General features: G+C 49.4%; 1 protein-coding gene across 3 annotated transcripts in view; it reads left to right on the top strand.

Moving 5' to 3' along the window:
• The first annotated feature begins 465 nt into the window (after positions 1-465).
• Positions 466-19,191, top strand: part of Ripor2 (RHO family interacting cell polarization regulator 2) — a 96,393-nt gene continuing 77,667 nt past the window's right edge. For all 3 annotated transcript variants that reach the window (XM_076859269.2, XM_076859271.2, XM_076859272.2), the window contains exon 1: positions 466-548. In XM_076859269.2, the coding sequence (XP_076715384.1) occupies positions 488-548 (61 nt within the window). In that variant the 5' untranslated portion in view covers positions 466-487. The remainder of the gene's footprint in view (positions 549-19,191) is intronic.

Genomic DNA, 19,191 nt, shown 5'->3' with positions numbered 1-19,191 from the left:
AGCAAAGCTCCCATCCTCCCAGGCCTGCTCTGGGGTGAAGTGGAGCAGCTGGCTTAACTTTCAGATAAATCGTCATTGAAGAAAAACCAAGATAGGAGAAATGTGAACCCCCTCTTTCAACACAGTCCATTGTGTCCAAAGTCATAAGCAAGAGAGTCAAGAGCCCACCTTCCTTTCTAACAAAATATGAAAGTCAGTGCTTTGAAGCAGAATTCATGGCTCTGGGACCTTGAGCGATACCTGCATTCAGACCCAGCTGGTCTGCAGCTCCTTCCAAACAGTTCTCTCTTCTCAGCGGTGAGAATTACCTGCCTGGAATTCCCTCTTCAAAAGGCGCTGAAGCCCATTCACCTATGAAGGAAGCTGCAGCCCCGGGGCAGAGGCGGAAGGGCCCTCCCCTCCCTCGCAGCAGCAGAGAAGGAAGTCACCCAGGCACTGGGGCCTGACAGCCGGGGCACACAGACCTGCCGCCCACCATCTCCCCAAGATGCAGTTTCCTGATGCGGAGGAGCCTCTGGCTGATGAGGAGGATGACGTTTTTGGTGAAGGTAAAGGGTCTTTCTGGCAGGAGCCCTTCTGATCTGCTTTGCTCTGTTTCGACACCAAGGAGAACTTTTGCGGTACTTTGAAATGACGAAGCGAAGCTTTCTGAGGGAGATAGTTGTGACAGATATCACTTGGGCACCAAGGCACCTGGGCAAGGTTGGGCAGGGTTGCCAAGCGGTTCCTCCAAATGTTTTTTATAAAATCATGATGGAGACAGGTTTGCTTTAGGTCAGAAAACAGTACTGAATCTCTCCGCTGTCTCTCCTCTGCACGGTGGTGTCTGACGCCTTGGGGGAAGCTGTCCCCAGCTTGCTTGCACAGCCAGGCTGCCTGTGGGCTGAAGTCCGCCTCTGTGCCAGGATTGGTTCTCCCGGGTGCTGTGTAGTTTGGACCTGGCTCTCCTCCTCGGGCAGCACTGGACACCCACGGGCAGCGCCTAGTTTTACACTCTCGTTTGACAGCTCTTCCATAAATCGTCTGTGCAGTGGGAAGTTTGCTCTTAGTCTAAGTGGCTCATCTAGTGATCTACAGAGGTCTTGTGCCAACACTTCCTAGGAGATGGGCCATAGGCAAGAGCTTTTCTAGAATTTGGACCCGCCTAAATAAACGGGAATCTGGACCCAGGGATCTTGAGATTTTTGTTATTTCCCATTTAAAAAAAAAAAGGGTTCAGTGATTTTTTTTTAAGATTTCTATCAAGTAAGTTTTTCAAAGAAGCAGTGGTGAGACTTTTTTGATGATTAGCCAAGTAATACAAGTTCACAGAAGAAAAATCAGAGAGTATTGCACAGTAAGAATGCCCCCGTCATCCAGTCATCTGGGTTTGACAGCTGTCAATGTTGGTTTCTGTCTTTCTTATTTTATTCCAGCCACAGAAATAATTAAAATGATAATTTGGGTTTTCATCACAACTTACACCCATTTGGGGAATGTCTACCTGAGCTTCGCTGCTGTGGCTTTACCCTGATGACTGGCATCGCCAGCCACCCGCGAGGTTGAATCCTAGGCCCCTTCCTTGGCTTTCACTTTTCCCTGAGGGTGTCTTCTCTGGTTATTTCTGCATAGATGCTCACGCTCTTTACAATTTTACAAACGTGCACCAACAGGAAGATAAGCCTGGGCTGGGTGATCTGGTAATTGTCCACTTTTCACACCAGGAAGGGTTTTCCAGAATGCCCAGCCCATTTCTTTCCCAATGAATTTTCCTTTGGGGCTAACTACAGTGTTGAAGAGCGCCATCTATAGACTGGGGGTTCCACTCTGGATGGGGTGGTGGGGGTCCTTCCTGAAGAGAGCAGGGCTTGATGAACTGCAGGACCCCTCTCCACAGCCTGCGTGAGTGCCAGGTGATTGTAACCTCGGCAACCCTGCTGAGGGTCAAGCCGGGGGCCAGAGGAGATCCAGCCTGAGTTCCGTTTCTGCCTGGCATTGCCTGTGCCTGCCTGGCTTTCTCCGTGGGGAGCTGGGACAGAGAGAGCTAGCAGGTTGCCCGGCTTTTCTTTTTAGCAGATTCCGGATGTTTGCATTGCTCTTGAGGATGGTGTGGTTGGCCCTGTCCAAACAGATCATCTCATTTGCCTTAATCCTCGTAGATTAGAGAGAGAATCCTTGCAAGTTCAGTGCATTGATCTTCAGTTTCCAGAGTCAGGGCTGGTGTCTGGAAGCTTGGCCAGCTGGTGCTTCCCTCTAACCAAGCTCTGTGCCAGGAAATATCATCAGCTCTGCAATTGCAAGGTCTGGGCTTTGCCCATTACCTCACTCTGTGACCTTAAGCAGGTTGCTCAATCTCTCCGTGCCTGAATTTCTTTCTCATAAAGCATATCACAGACGTCATGGGGCTGTGTGCAGATTAAATGCTATTATAGGGAAAGCATTTAGAACAGTACCTACACATGGAAGTAGTACATAGATGCTGAGTCCCTACATTTCAAGGAAGAACATCAGATTTTTTTCACATGTCTGGTTAGTAGATTCAAAGCAGGATTCATTACAATCAGTTTGTAGGCAACGTTTCAGAGTTTAATGTGGTGGAAACGTTCTTGGAGTAGTCATCTCCAGCCTGCACGGCAGCCAGGCTCCTGCTGCGACATAGCTGTAGGGTCTTGGGCAGGTCTTCATTCTCTCGAGCCTTGTTCATCTCAAATCAGAGGGTCGATTGCATTCTCTGAGATCTCACTTCTTAAAACCTCAGAATTCTACTTAATCTTCTCTGCATGGTGACGTGTCTACCTAGACACCTCGTGCCTTGTTCTAGGGTCTCACCTAAGGGACTGGCTCACTTTCCGTCCTATGGAAGCAGAAGGCTTTCCACAGACTGAGTTTCCTCTAAGTAAAGAAAGGGACCCATCCAGGTGCTTGTTAACAGGACAAGGATATGCCCTGGCCACTAACACATTTTCAAAGGAAACCCTGTCCCCTAAAAGAACATAAGTTTAGAATTCACGTCCATTTAATTGAATGTGTATATATTCAACTATACACACTAAATGAGTGTGTATATCTGTATACACACTCATTTAGATATACAGATCCCATAATGACAGGGGGTTCAGGGGCAGGAGAGGTGGGGGGTGAGTCATACTCATGATGTTTTCTAAACTGCCTTTCTGATCCTGTTTGCTTCAGCTATTATTTTCTGTGGTTAAAGAAAATGTTAAGGTTTACAGATCGAAGAAGCACTGGTGTGCAACTCTGCTCTTTTTCCACAGCAGGTTACATAGGAAGAGAGAGAGAGAGAAAAACAGTCCCCACCCACACACCACACCACAACCCCCAGTATTTCTCTCTCTCTCTCTCTCTCTCTCTCTCTCTCTCTCTCTCTCTCTCTCTCCTCTCTCTCCCTCTCTCTCTCTCTCTCTCTCTCTCTCTCTCTCACACACACACACACAGCCCTCAGTTTGCTTTCTAAACACCACCAATGTCATTATGTCATTTAGAAATAGCTACTCTTGGGTAGATGTGACCTTTCTGGGAGCTGACTGATTTGATTATCGGGGTATTCAAAACGGTAATTAGATTGAGAGTTGGCTGCCTCAAACTTATCACATTCAAGGGCTTTTATCTGTTTCGGCACCGTGTGGCGCTGACAGCCAGCCTGGTGAACTTAGAAGTAGCCGGATGAGTGACCATGGTAAAGGTGACGGTGACGACCAGGGAGAGGGTGGAGACTGAAGAAAGAACACAGGGCCACACACAGGGGAGCCCTGAGCCAGCTCAGGGCTAGCAGAATTCGTGTGGGGGAGGAAACCTCTCCAGGCTCTTGTCGGTCAGCGTCTCCCTGCTGAATTTACTCCTGAGCGCAAGTTACAGCTGCAGTGGCCTCTTGAGAAGGCCAGACCTCACTGCCTCCCCCTGCAGCCTGCTCAGGGATCTGCTGTCCCGGGGGGGTCATGATCAGAGCACCAGACACATGTGCCAAGCTCACAGCAGAGGTACAAAGTCTTCTCTGCACTTGTTCCCTGCATATCCGCATGCCTGTTAGGATCTCCTTCGTGGCCATGTGGAACTGCGTCTTGTAATGTGCGCTGGGGCTGGTTCAGCACACCACAGCAGAGCAGAATACTCCCTGCATGCTGGGTAACAGTGTCCGGGAAAGTCAGTTCCCTCTCCCCAGCAAAGGCAGAGCCTCCAGGTAGACATGAGGGGCAAGGGGAAGTCCACTGGACCAAGGGCGGCTGGCAGCTCTTGAAGAGATCCACAGGGGGGCTGGGACAAGGCCACCCACTGGAACCAATCCCTCATGTTTCCCCAGGCTGCCCGTCAGACTCTTCCTCTTTCAAAGGGAACTGAGAGTGAGCAATAGGATTGCAAAACGACTGTCAAGAAAATTATTTCTTGCAGTTAGGATACCTACCCGCTTTTTATGGACTGTTTAGGAAACCAAGGTAGTTCTATTGTTTTTATTTGTGTTTTTATAAATAGATACACAACTAAACAATCTGTTGAAATCTGATATATTTTGATACTGCATACTGAATTACATTTGCCCCTTCCAAAATTGGAAGAAAGAGAGAGAGAGAAAAGAGATTCAGGCATAATAGCACACACCTGTAATCTCAGCAATTCAGGAGGCTGAGGCAGGAGGATTACAAGTTCAAGGCCAGCCTTAGCAAGTTAGAGAGGCCCTGAGCAACTGAGTGAGACCCTGTCTCAAAATAAAGAATAAAAAAGGGCTGGGGATGTGGCTCCCTGGTTAAGTGCACCTGGGCTCAATTCCCCCCCAAAAAGTAGGAGGCAACGAAGGAAGGAAGGAACTTTAGTCGGTTATTTCCCTGCTGTGGTTAAAGGATCTGACCAGAGCAAATGGAGAGGAGGAAGAGTTTATTTGAGGGCTCAGAGTTTCAGAGGTCTTAGTCCAGAGAAGGCCGACTCCATTCCTTTGGGCTCGAGGTGAGGCTGAACATCATGGTGGAGGAGTGTGGCAGAGGGAGGCAGCTGACATCATCAGGAAGCAGAGAGACTTCAGCTCCAGTACAAATGTGCACACCCAAGCCCCGCCCCCAGTGAATCACCGCCTCCAGCCACACCCCCTGCCACCACTCAGTGACTCCCGTCAGGGGTTACTTCACTGGCTGGGTTAAGGCGGTCAACCATTTCTCCTCTGAACCTTCTTGCATTGTCTCACTCGTGAGCTTTTGGGGAACACCTCATACCCAAGCCATAACAGAAGGAAAATTAAAATATAGGTGTAAAACCAGTAAATTGTGCAAGTGTAGATTGGTTGTCAACACCTTCATGGAAAAAGTAAGAGAAACAGAACATGAAAGTGTAGGAGCCTTGGGTAGAAAATGTTGGAGCTGTCTGTTTGATCATGCTACATTTCATGTCACGTGAACAAATACCATTGTGGTTATTTAACTATGTCAAATCTTTCTCAAGGGATATCTGGGGTCCCAAGCGGACTCAAGTAATGGCACTGGAGAAAAGATAGGGCGAGGTTGTCCTAGTTTCTTGGGCTGAAAACAATTGATTACTCTTTGCTTTCACGACTGGCCAAGACTGATGGATGCATCTCCACCCTGGGGCTCCTGGATACCCTCTGGCGCAAGCCTTTCCGGCTGTGTCCCAGGATCCATAGCCCACAGACCTCCCCACAGTGATTCTTCCTGACTGACCGCAGCTTTGGATTACTAAAAAACAGCCTCTCCCCATAGATGTCTAAGAAGCTTCCTTTGGATGGTGCCAAAGTATTGGTGTCACTTCAGGGACACACGCTAAAATAGCACATGGCCCAACAGCTATGCAGGCTGTCTGCCTCGCCATCAATCCACCCTCTGATTAATGGTCTCAGTGACCTCAGAGCCACCTATGCAGATGAGTCCAGTGCTGAAAGGCGCCCCACAGCACGGGCAACGCATCTTGAATGTTCATCTTAGTATCTCCGCGAGCAGCCAGCAAAGTCTTAGCTGTTTAGGCATAGTGAAGGTGAGCCCAGGTGTGTCTTGTATAGGATTCGATCTGAAAACTTACAGTCTGTGCAAACTCATTGCACATGTGATAATCTCTTAAAAAGAAAGATGGGAAAAGAAATGTGAAAGTTGTAACAACGTTGAATAAATGGGGAAGACTATCTTCCTTTCCTCGATAGAGGCCTGTCACTCAAGCCAACACATCTGTTGAAGAGAGGCCACCTGTCCAGTCAACCAGGCCACGGTGTCTCCTTGAGCTTAGCAGGTGCCAGCTTGTTCAGCTTCTCATTTATTTTTAAAAGGCTAAATTTTGCCCATGGACTGTTTGCCAAAAGCTGTGATGGTTAATTAAGATACTTCATATTAAGTTTGACTCTAGAGTAATTCTAAAGGAGGAAAAGGTCTTAGTTGAGCCAAATTAAAATGACTATTTCAAGAACCAAAAAAAAAAAGCAGGACAATTGGACAGGAAGAAAAAACAAATTAGGATAGGGCAGTCCTATGAAGTCAAAACGAAAGAGAAAATGGACCCCAAACCAGGGCGCAGGTGGGACCTGAACACTCGCATGCTTCCCCACGTGCAGTGGGCTCCAGGCTCACCCTGTGCTGTTCCCTGGGGGTCTGGGGGCCCCAAGGCAGCTGTGCACCTGGGAGGAAAGAAGGCTGAGTGGAGAACCTAAGCTCCATCCAAGCCAATGCGCCATGAGTTCACACAGCTGAGCTCCTCTCGCTGTGCGGTGTAGACAGAGCACATCCCACCAATCATCTGGGGCCTCTTGTCATGAAAACAACAAGCTACTCCTTCATGTTTCTCTGTTTTTAAGAGAAAGATTTGACCCATGCTGGGATAACAATTGGAAGGCAAAGATAAGGAGCCAGGTGTGGTGGCGCCTGCCTGTAATCCCAGTGACTCGGGAGGCTGAGGCAGGAGGGTCACAAGAGCAAGGCCAGCCTCAGCAACTTAAGGAAACAGTGTCTCAAAATAAAAAACATAGAAGAGGCTGGGGGTGTGAAGCACCCGATTCCATCCCCAGTCTCATGAAGAAGGAAGACTGGCAATGGTCATGTCCGGTTTACGGCACCAGGTGTGTGTGTGTGTGTCATCCTCACTCCTGCACAGGTGAGCTCTATGTCTGGGACTTTTCATGCCTCAACTTAATGAATGCTTCAGACAGAGGACAATCAACCCATTAAGTCCCATGTTTTTAGTTCTGCAGATATTTCAATGAAATTGACATGGGTGCCCAGAAGTAGATTGGAAATCACACTGTAAACCTTATTATGTAACATCATCATTAATAATAACAATGGATATTATTGCTAATCACTTATCTGTAACTTTTATCAAAAGAATAGAACTCTATAAGCATAGACGTTTATTTCAAAGTTACTATAAATAGTATATTTGTGGCTGAATTTCATTGTTTATGGGTGTCCTGGGTAGGGGATGATGGGACATAGCAGCTCAAGGAGACTAAAAGTGAGGCAACCGTGGGCTCCCAGGGAGGGCAGTGTGTCTGTTTCTCCAACTGACGGAAGAGAAAACATATCAACTTTGTAAAGATTTGCAGTCATAGAGAACCTAGTGGGCAGAGAAGAAATCCTGCAGGTCTTCATGTTCTGCACGGCTTCCCTCCCGTCTGGACTGCTGGGAGCTGAGTGCGGCCGTGATTGCACCCTGGGACTCGGCTCCCACGGGGAGGACTCTTCTTCTGCAAGACTCTGTTGGACATCATTTATCAGAGCTAGACGTCAAGAGCTAGACACAAGGAGAGAAGGATCTGTCTTTCAGATCGCAAGCTGTCAGCTGGCTGAGCTGTTGGACTCAGCTTTTTATTCTCTGGAATTTCGCCTCCAGAAAGCGCTGAGAGGGAATAAGTACGGAGGCTTTTCCTATGGTGGGTCTTTTCCTTCTGTTGGTAACAGCATGGGGTACGGATAGAGTGGCTTTTAGGAAAATATGCCAGAGATGCAGTATGCAGGTGCTTTGTGGAAGGTGCTTTTTACTCCCTTAAGCTAGCTTATGTGACTGAAACCTGGGAAACGGGATCTTCTCAAGTCCTATCCCACATGACGTGGGTCTCCATTAACATCTCTCAACACCAAAACTTAAAATCCCACCGTGAAACCTAATAAAAAGCATCTCTAGAAAGTACCGCTGCTCTGAGTGACAGGCACACCGCCACTGGGGCTTGTACCGCGTGCTCCCTCTGCCAGCGTTTCCAGAGCAGGGCCAGGCACCTTCTCCAACCTGCTGCTATACCAGGTACTTTACATATAGAAACTCTGACGCTACGCTACTCTTCAATCTCTGATTTTTACTATTCAGAGTACAAACTGTGGGAAAGTAGCAATATGATACAGAGTAAATAAAGTATTTGAATTCAAACTATCAACTTCAACTTACTAGTTGTTTGACCTTAGTCAAATTATGTAACCCTTCAGAAACTTCAATTCCTCCTTCCACATGGGGATTACAATACTGATGGTGGTGATGGTGGTAATAATGATATTGGGTGAAGATGTGATGGTGGTGATGGTGATGGTGGTAGTGGTGATGGGGATGGGATGATGATGGTTATGGTGCTGATGGTGGTGATGGTGATGGCGTTAGTGATGGTGATGATGGTAGTAATGGTGATGATGATGGTGGTGGTGTTGGTAGTGGTGGTGATGGTTTTGATGATAGAGGTATTGGTAGTGATGATGGTAGAAATGATGATGGTGGGGATGGGGATAATAGTGATGGTGTTGGTGATTTCGATGATGCTGGGAATGATGAAGGTGGTGATGGTGTTGGTGATGATGATAGTGGTAATAATGGTGATGGTGGCAGCGCTGGTGATGGTGATGGTGATGGTGGTGATGGTGAAGGTGGTGATGATAATAATAATGATGGTGTTTGTCCCTTCAAAAATAACTGAGGTTAAGGGAGATAATGTTTGAGACGAATGAAAGTCATTCAGGGCTCACCACGTAGATGTCGACTATTATTCAACTGTGATTTTCTCAGTTGTCCCAGCTTCCCAAGTCTATACGGTTTCCCTCTTCTACTCCTGGTTTTTGTCACAAACAGGGACAAGTTGGCTTAATCAAACACACGGCAGATTAGAGCAGGGCTATTGAGACTGCCCCCTTTCCCAGGGCTGTAGAGATGCCTCTGGCTCCTAGACAGCGAGCCTGGCTGCCCCCGATCCTCACCATGTGACCAAGGCAGGGCTCAGAATAACCTCTCTGCTTGGCACAGACGCAGGGCACAATTTCTTCCCCACTTTCTCTCGCTGTCACCAATCTGCTCTCCCTTTGAAAATGCTTGGGTATTGAAGAGCAAAAGACATGATGGCAGTTTTTGGTGGAGAGGGGCCTGTTGCTTGGTCCATAAGTGCTGGAGGTGGAGGTCCTTCTTAACAGTATCTCTAGCCATAGCCAGGACCTGCTTCCTGGTGAGCATTTACAGTGGTGAACTCATCCCCGTTACTGCCAACTTCTTCTCCACTTTCCAGGGCTCTTTTAGGAACGTAATCTGAAGAAGGCTGACCTTTCCACCTGTGTTAAACATTTCTAATTTGCAGTCATCACCACTGAAAACTTTGATTACATATGTATACACGTATGTATCCACACGCACACACATACACATTCATATTACTGCATCATCTTGGGACAGTAACTAAGATTTTAAATGAAACCTCTATAATTTCCCCTTTGGAGGCACTCTGTGTTCATTTTTACTTCCTTTGCTCTTTAAATATTTCCAATGGTATATAACGAGGACCATCTGCTTACGTGCATTACGTGCATTTGCATGTGAAGATGCTCATGGTACTGAATGTACAGGAGGACAAACACTAGCCCCTAGTGCTCAGTCTACCACTACAGACGCAAGAGAGCAGGTGTGTAAAAATCAGCCCTGGGGAACTGACCCTTCACTGAGCTCTGTTCTGACCAGGGCTCACCACTGGCCAGTGAGGTTAACAATGACCCCAGCTGTAGCAGGGCCGACCTTCCTACAGCAAGGAAGACTGTGGGTGGTGGGTCAGAAGCTTCCTCTTCCATCTGTGAAGACACAGCACATCTTGTCATTTACAAAAGCATCCCAATGCAGAGGGCAGAGAACCCCTGTATCTTCCTGACATTGACGATAAGCCCAGAAAGACCAGGGCTAATGCCTTCAGAACCTGCACTCGTGGGTCGGACTGCCAAAGCAAGCCAGAGGCTCTCTGCCTGCTCTTGTTCCAGCAGGGGCTGACAAGCCACCACCTGCAGGCCAAGTCCAGCCCGCAGCAAGAGAGTGGTCTTCACAGATGAACATCTGCAATTGATTCCATGTAATGTGCAAATTTTGACTCTCAATTAAGGAAAATTAATTGAAAATTAATTGAAGAAGTCTCTCAAAGATAAAGAATTCCATTCTTCTCTTTAGTATACCATTATTACCCAAAAAAGTACTCAATTATTATACTTTAAACTTTGTCAATAAAAAATGTGAAAATTTGCTTTTTTCCCCTTGTTATGAGTATCTATGTAATTTCCTCATTTTTACCTCTTGGCCCACAAATCCTAAAATATCTCTTACCTGGCTATTTAGACAGAAGGCCTTTGTGTGGGCTAGGAGAGTCTTCTTATTAAGTCTCTAGCTGGGAAGGGACTTACCCCCTCATGGTTATGTTGAAACTCTTAAAGACAATTCATATCATCCTATTACGTAATAATGTAATGGAAGTTGGAAGGGTGACAAAAATAAGGGGTGCTACGCAGTGTGCTCTGGCTGGAGAGGGGGTGGTATCATGTACAGGGTGAAGGAGGACGAGGTAAATGGCCAAATATCTGTCTCCCAGTTCAACAGTAAATAAGGTGAAAGAAGATAGCTCACAGCAAGTGTCCAGGGGCCTCCCACTTACTCCCCTGCACCACTGCAAGGGACCTCTCTCCCCAGGAGACTCTAGGGCTCCCTGGTCTGAGATCAGAAGCCCTTTGACCTACTCATAGTGAATGACTGATCCGCCAGCAAGACCCAAGACGGTCTTCGGGGCTTTCCCACACACGCAAGTCCCCTAGTTCACAAGGAGCATGGTGCAGGCCTCCAAGGGCATCTCCCAAAAAACCACAGATGGGAAGTGCATTACCTTGATGTTAGAAGATTACATGGGATTAGTGGGGTTTTGATCTTCCCAAACCAGTGCTGGCTCTTGCCCACTGCCCCAAGTCTGTAAGGCAGACCAGCATGAGTGTGCTCAGCCTGCATGTTAATTTGAGAACAAGGAAGCCTTTTCAAAAGAGACGCGACAGGAGAGAGCTAAAAGCACTGCCACACACACCCATGCACATTTAGCAGGGGCCGCGCGGCTCCTGGTTGCTAAGCATTAGAAGAAGTAGGAATGTTTAGCTCTATTAGGCATCTCTGAGCAGCTCTGGCTGGCTGTAGGGGGAAGTAAATCTTTCTACTAAAAAGACTTAGGAAACTCTTGTGCGCTGTTGGTGGGAATGTAAATCAGTGGTGAGTTAGTCAGCCTTTTATCACTGTGATCAAAACACCTGACATAAACAACTCAAAGAGGCAAGTTTATTTTGGCTCCTGGTCTCAGAGGTTCAGTCCGTGGTTGGCTGGCTCCATTGCTTTGGGCCTGAGGCAAAGCAGAACATCATGGCAGAGGGTGCGGCAGAGCAGAGCGACTCGGCTCCTGGCAGCCAGGAAGCAGAGACTGAAAGAGAGCGGAAGGGCTCAGGGACAAGATCTAGTCCCAGGGACACACTCCCTGGGACTTACTTCCTCCAATCAGGCCTCACCTGCCTACAGTGAGTTCATTCAAATGATTAATTCATCAAATGGATCAGTCCACTGATGAGGTCAGAGTCCCATCCAGCCATCACCTAAAAGTCCCACCTCTGAACGAGGCTGCATTGGGAACACGCATTCAACACAGGAGACTGTGGGGGAGGTTCTGGATCCAAACTGTAACCGGTGGTGATGTAAAATTGGATGCCATTGCTATGGGAAATAGTATGGCAATTCTTCAAAACATTAAAAATAGCATTACCAAAAGATCCAGATTCCAGTTTGGGAATATGCCCCAAGAAATTGAAAGCAGGGTCTTGAACAGGTATGTGTACACTGTATTTGAGTGTTATTGACAACGGCCAAGTGGTGCAGGCAGCTTAAGTATCCCTAGAGGGAGAAGGCACATGTAAACTGTGGCACATACACACAGGGAGAACGATTCAGCTCTAAGGAGAGAAACTCTGACACCTGCTACAACTTGGGTGAATCTCAAGGACATTGTGCTAAGCAAATTCAGCCTCAAAAAAGACAAATACTTTACAATGTCACTTATATGAGGTACCTAGAGTCATCATTGAGACAATAAGTGGATGGCAGTTGCCTGGGGCAGAGAAGAGGAGAGGATGGATGATTTTAATTTAATAAGCATGGAGTTTCGTTTTACAAAATGAAAGAGATTGCAGAACAGTAGGAATATACTTTTCACTATTAATTCAGGGTACACTGCAAATGGCTAAGATGCTAAATTTTATGTTATGTGTATTTTACCACAACACACACACACACAAATGTATGTGTCTCCTCACTTAAAAAAAAATAGTTCAGGATGGGTATACCAAAATACAAGGCAATTTCTAAAACTCTGCAGAGCCATTGCTTTTCTTTAAACCACTTAACAGGAGTGAACCAAATTGCCACAAAAGATAGAAGAGATTCTCAGGAGCTAATCTATACCAAGCCAAGGCTGGGTTTATCTAACTCTTTTTTTTTTTTTTTTTTTAAGAGAGAGAGAGAGAATTTTTAATATTTATTGTTTAGTTTTCGGCAGACACAACATCTTTGTTTGTATGTGGTGCTGAGGATCGAACCCGGGCCGCACGCAAGCCAGGCGAGCACGCTACCGCTTGAACCACATCCCCAACCCCATGGGTTTATCTAACTCAATCTTAGAAAGACCTTTCTTCCTCACAGTGTGTGTGAGACTGATATGGGATGCCTTCTAGCACTTCTGCCTCGTGGGGAGTCCTTGCAGGGTCTCTGCATGAGCACGTCAACATCAGCACGAACCAAGCTCCTCCGGAGGATGGCTTGGGTGAAAGAGGTGATCCACTTGGGAGCTTACGAGCTACACCAGGATATAAGATCGATTTCTTCGGTCATTGAAAGAGTACTGTTAAAAGTCTGCCGTGAGCTAGGTTCAGTCCAGTTCCGGCTCTCAGAGGTGACTTCAGGAAAGGCCCAGCCCCTGTGAAGTGACACTGTACTGTACTGAAGGGAGGTGGATAGGCACCCGTGCAGAAACATGACATGTGACAGGTGACGCGCGCAGTGGGGTGCAGGAAGGCTGTGCTGAGTGCCCGGAGGCTGGAGGGCAGTCGAGGCCAACCTGTGGGCGTCGGCAGGAGGCTGTTTCAGGAACAGCAAGGAGACCAGTAGCCGAGCACAGTGGGAACACAGCCGGGAGCGAGGAGATGAGACCCCAGGAGGTTTGGGGGTTTCAACTCCTGCAAAGCCCTGTAAGAGTTTTTCTTCTCTGCAGAACTCACGGAGCCACTGGCCAATGCCTGCCAAAGAGGCGTCATCTGGCTGGCCTTACGAAAGGATCCTTCCGCTTGTGGGAATGGGGATATGCTTTTCACTACTAAATGGTACGCTTACAGATGGCCAAAATGCTAAATTTTACGTGTATTTTACCACAACACCACACACACTCACACACACACACACACACACACACACACACACAAATGTATGTATCTCCTCGCTTTAAAAAAAAAATAGTTGTTTTTTTAAAAATGGAGACAGGATAAAGGAAGCAGGAGCAGAGAGGCTGGCTAAAGGACTTGGAATAATCCAGGGGAGGGGCTGGTGGGAGCCTGCCGGCCTGGTGCTGGCGGAGTGCAGTGGCACATGGCGCATGAGGGGAAGAGAGAGCCATTAGACGGAGGCTTCGTCCTGGGAGGGGGACCTCACTCTCTCCTGGGATGAGGAAAGCTGTGGAGGAGCAGGCGGGGCCGAGCAGGGCTGCTGTGGTGGGGAAGCAGGAGTCCAGCTGGGGACAGTCAAGTGTACAGTGGGTGACTTGGTGAAGACCCCTCTAAGTGCTCACATGCACTGAAATGCTGACGGTGAAGCAGCACAGACAGGTGAAGATCCCCCACAGACCCTTCTCCAGTCGGGGGGACGGGGCAGCAGGACCTACATGGGCTAGTCACAGACCCTGCAATGCAACTGCTCCGGGTCAACCACTGGGCCACGGGGAGGGCTGGGCGGCCTGGGCAGGCTCCTGGGTGAGCGGCTGAGGGGGAGAGCGTGGCGTCCTCGGCAGCAGGCCTGTGGCAGGTGAGCTCTCCACTCCTTCTCCTGCACTGGGTGCTGTGCTCTTAGGGCCAAAGCCTGGCCCTCTGCCTCCAGGCTGTGGCTCATAGACTCAGGAGAACCACTCCTCCTCCTCCTCCTCCTTCCCCTTCCCCTTCCCCAAGGAGCGTTCGCAGCCTCCCTGGCCACACGTCCAGAGCAGCCAACAGCAGTGCAGCACATTCACTGGAGTTTAACTCCAATCTTTCAAGTTCAATCACTTCTTTATTCTAATCTTAGGGAAAGTTGCTCTTCTTCCTGTAAGACTGTCCTTTTATCCTCAAAACACAAACTAACACACCACTGAAGGAGCCAGCCCAATGTTTGCATTGCACTGGGCACTTGAGCCGAATGACGTACCTACCACCAACAAGAGGCAAGTGTGTCCCCAGTGGTGAAGAGGCCAGCTGTCTGTGAGTGAGCACTGAGCACAGGGGCGCCCGGCCCGCAGCTGTGGAACTTGGATTTCTCTGTGGATGTGGCGCCCAGAGACAGACCCACGTCTGCTTGCTCTTCTGGACCCTGTCCCTGGGCTGTGCTAATGCTGACTGGGCATCGTGTGCTCAGGGCGCGGTGAACAGAGGTGTTCACGTTTACCTTTCTCATGAAGCCCCTCGAGGCCCCTTGCGGGGTGTCAACAGGGAAAAGGTTAAAGCAGAGACATCATCCTTGGTCTCGCCCCAGCCCACATCCAGCTGTCCAGCTGTCCCTGTGGCTGCTAATGAAAACCTGGCTGGGGTCCACTAAGACATTTAATACAGGATTGCTTGGAGAAGCCACTGACTGCGGGATTTGCTTAAACCAGAGCACCTGGATTTGTTACCATCGCTGTGAGCCTCTCCCCTCCAGCAGCCTTCATGCGAATGACCTATTTTGAACGTGCCAGCCGATTACACTTCAGTGGCGTGAATGATTCATTAGGTGCCAGAGCGCTGTGGATGCCGGGACAGTACAGCAGCCTCACTCGCCTGGCTAATCATGGAGGATGACAGCGCTCTGTCCTGTTGCCACAGCTCCTGTCCTAAGCTGCCGGGGATGTGGAGTGTGTGAGGACAGAGGGCGGAAGAGGGGAAAGGCCACAGCATCTGGCTCCGGCTCCCACCAAGAAGGCTGTGTGGGCCCCGCAAGCTGTGGGCCGGAGTGAGGCTCCTACTTCCCCCTCTCCAAGGGAAACTCTGCGGGGCCTGGGGGTGGATCTTGGATCCAGGATCCAGATTCTGCATAAAATGTCTGCCAGCTGTGAAAGGGACTTGGGAGGGAAGAGGCCTCAGATGCTGGGGCTATCTAGGATGTCCAGTGGGCTCCGAGCCACCAAGAGCCTGCTGGACTCAGAGCCCAGAGCAGGGGGAGAGCTGCGGGGGGAGGCCAGCGCATGGCAGGGGACCTCCTTCCCGGCTCCCAGGTGGGCCCCCTGCGTGTCCTGTGCCTCGGCTCTCGGCAGCTCTCTGGCGTCTGTAGTGACAACAGCTCCTCCAACCCCCTGAGACCTCAGTTCCAGATGCAGATCACACTCCAAATAAAGTCCCACAGGTGGTGAAGATTGAACACCAGTGACAAAGCTCTAAGGCACGGTGCTGGGCCTCTGATTCCTCCTGAAGCCACCTCCTGGGCTCCTGAAGGGGAAGGAACCGGCCTTGGGAACTGTCTCTGCAAGTTCAGGGGCCGGGAGAGGGAGATGGTGTGGAGCAACATCCCTGGCCTAAAACGGAAGGAGGGATGAGTATCAAATCACAGGAGGTCCATGAATAACAAAACATCCTTAAAATATGAGTGGATAAAAGCAGACTTTTTTAAAAAAATCATCATCCTTTTTAAAAATTTTAAGTAACAAATGCATTTTAGCTGCTCTGGGATAAGACCTCCTGGGGGACGGCCAGTGCAGGGGTCATCCCTGATCTCTTAGAACCCCATCCCGGAAAGCAGTGAGGAGCGGGGTTGGCTGATGGTGGTCACCCTCGCAGGCCAGCCACAGAATTAGAAGGAACAGGGCGTCTCACACTTTCAGCTGACTGCCTGGCTGGAGACGTAGCCAGGGTTGAATCGTGGTGTGTGTGTGTGTGTGTGTGTGTGTCCCTCAGCCCCCACCACCGCGCCGCACTCCAGCCCAGCCCTGAGCTTGCTCTGAGCCTTTTCCTCACAGTCCCTTCCAGCTGACTCTAGCAACCCGCTTGGCCTGCCTTGGGGTCCATCCTGGGCCATTGTGTGCTGTGCCACCCAGCGTGGTGGGTACGCAGAGGTGGTGGGTGAGCAGTGAGCCCTGGTCCTCTGGCTGCTCTTGAGGGCCTTGCCCTCCTCCAAGGCTTTCTCACACCCAGCCTGAGACCAGCTGTCGGGTGACGGGATTCCTGGGAGTCCAGGGAGGAAGCCAGGAGCCAGAAGTATAGCATAAGAGTGGGCTGGTCAGGTTTGAAATGTTTTCAATGATCAGTAGGAGATTTTTTTTTTTTTTTTAAGAGAGAGAGAGAATTTTTTTTCTTTTTCTTTTTGTGGTGCTGGGGATTGAACCCAGGGCCTTGTGCATGGGAGGCAGGCCCTCTACCAACTGAGCTCTATCCCCAGCCCAAGAGAGAATTTTTTAAATATTTAGTTTTCAGTTTTCAGTGGACACAACAACTTTATTTTTTATTTTTACGTGATGCTGAGGATCGAACCCAGCGCTCGGCGCATGCCAGGCGAGCGCGTTACCGCTTGAGCCACATCCCCAGCCCTGATAGGTGATTTTTAATAAGTATGAATCAGGGCATTATTGAGAAACTGATGACTCCCTCAACTTAGAATGAGTCTGGAATGTTTTGCTTACCAAGGGGAGAGGAGGACGCAGGACAGGGCTGGCTCAGCCTCAGCACCCAGAGCCACTGCTGGACCAAAGGAAGGACAGGAAGAAGCTGCCGGAACCTATGAGGAAAGACAGCTGTGCAGAGGGGGCCACCGGAGGGGAACAGTCACCCTTGGTGAAGGGCGCAGCCCGAGGGGACCCCACAGGGAGAAGCCTGGCAAGCTTCTGTCTCCTGTTAGGGCCCATTGGCTAGACCCAGGTAACACATCAGGGCAGGGCAGCCTCTGACGTGGTCCCTGGGTGGGCTCAGACAGACAGCAAGCTGGAGAAGGCTGGAGAAGAGACAGGAGTAGCGGACAACCTGAAAGCCAGAGGCTGCCTTGAGCCATCTGGGACGCCAAGCAGTCGCGTGGGGAACCTGAACGTCTGAACTTTACTGTTTCCCCAATGATGAGACAAAGGAAGGGACGTTGCATAGTGAAAGTTAAGGTCCAACCTTAAGGACATTAAGGACCTGGCATTCTGCATACAGGAAACTCTGAGCTTCCACCATTTCTACTTCCCTGTGAATTGCTTTATGCTCATACGAATACCTTATTAATACTCAATAGTAAGTATTGTTTAACCAATAATACTTACTGGTTAAATGCAAGCTGAGTACTTTCAGCCTTAGGCATTCAGAACGATAAGGATTCTCAAATTAACATTTTGCCAACATTTTTGTCAGTCTAGATCACTGGTTCTTAAAAAAATGTGGTCTGAGGACCCCTGAGGTTTCCCAAGACCCTTTCAGGAGTCCCCAACCTCCTCAAAATTTTTGGTCTTGGAACCAAAAAATTTGAAAATGACTGCTCTAGACTATGTTATTGTATGAACAGGTTCTGGGGCCAAAACAATGGGAACCACTGGTCTAGGTTACATTATTGCAGAAAATGGCCTCTGTGTGAAATACAATAGTGCAAGAAGCCTGGAGGGCAGGGCTCAGAGGGAAGGAGGCTGTGCTAACTCAGAGCGGATTTGATTTCCCATCTGCTTACTTCTGTCTGTGCAGCCTGGCGGGCACCAGGTGTGGAAGCGAGAAGTCGGGTAGAGGTGGGGTTTAGGATTGGGGTGACTGGTCAGAGCACCCGGGCCTGACGTCAGCACCCTGAGTCATTCATTCCTGGGACACGCTAACATGCGGATGGTGGCAAGCAAGCTTCCACCGTGCAAGCAGATGTGTAAGGTGACGGTGAGGCAGCGGCCCGAGGGGTCTCTGCCCCAGGACAAGCCACAGACTAGACACAGGGGCAGGACCAGGTGAGTCTCACGCTCAGCATGAGCAAGCCCCAGCTGTCGCCCCCCAGGGGGAAACACGCTTCTGTGGGTGCAGCTTGGATGCCAATAAATGCAGGCTTGTGATGCCATTTTCCAGGGGAGATGGTGACGGCCAGCAGGGGGCCAGCAGGGGCAGCGGGAGCTCGCATTCCTCATTTAGTGCTATTCATTGGTCACCTCTATGCTCCTGTGTGGAGGAGTCTGTGACCTTGTGAGGAGTGCGCCCGTCTCCACAGAAGGCAGGTGTGTGCTTAGGGATGTGTTCTGGAGACGGAGGGCTCAAAGGGTGACGGTGTCATGTCATGAGGGAGGTCGGCTGAACCAGGCTTTCTAGGCCAGGTAGGATCCTTGGAGAAGAACCTCAAAGGCAGCAGGGAAGGTGATTGGAAAAGACTCAGCAGAGGAGGAAGACTCCGGGAAGTAGGAAGGCCTGAGCAAAAACAAAAAGCAGGAAATGTCGAACGTTGGAGCAACAGGCCGCTGGGCCATCGCTGTCTGGATCTTCCTGTGACACGTGAGGACGCAGAGGCCCACAAAAGCTGAGATTTGCCAAGTTCTCCATTGACAACTAAAATAGAACTGAAGCATCTCTGCCCTGAGTCCAGCACCCCTTCTAGGGCTGTCCCCTGCGTGGGTGGCTGGCAGCAGGGTGGCACACAGCCAGAAGGTTTCCAGAACCTCACTGCAGAGCCAGTGGGGCTGGACGCTTCTTGGGGCTTTATGTAGACTACTGTTTCCGAAGCACATCCGAAGATGACTGTCCAGCACCGTCGTGGTCTTGATGGAAG

The sequence above is a fragment of the Callospermophilus lateralis genome, chromosome 6, assembly GCF_048772815.1.
Source record: "Callospermophilus lateralis isolate mCalLat2 chromosome 6, mCalLat2.hap1, whole genome shotgun sequence".
Classification (NCBI taxonomy): Eukaryota; Metazoa; Chordata; class Mammalia; order Rodentia; family Sciuridae; genus Callospermophilus; species Callospermophilus lateralis.
The sequence above is the reverse complement of the archived record's forward strand: the minus strand, read 5'-3'. Positions and strand labels throughout refer to the sequence as shown.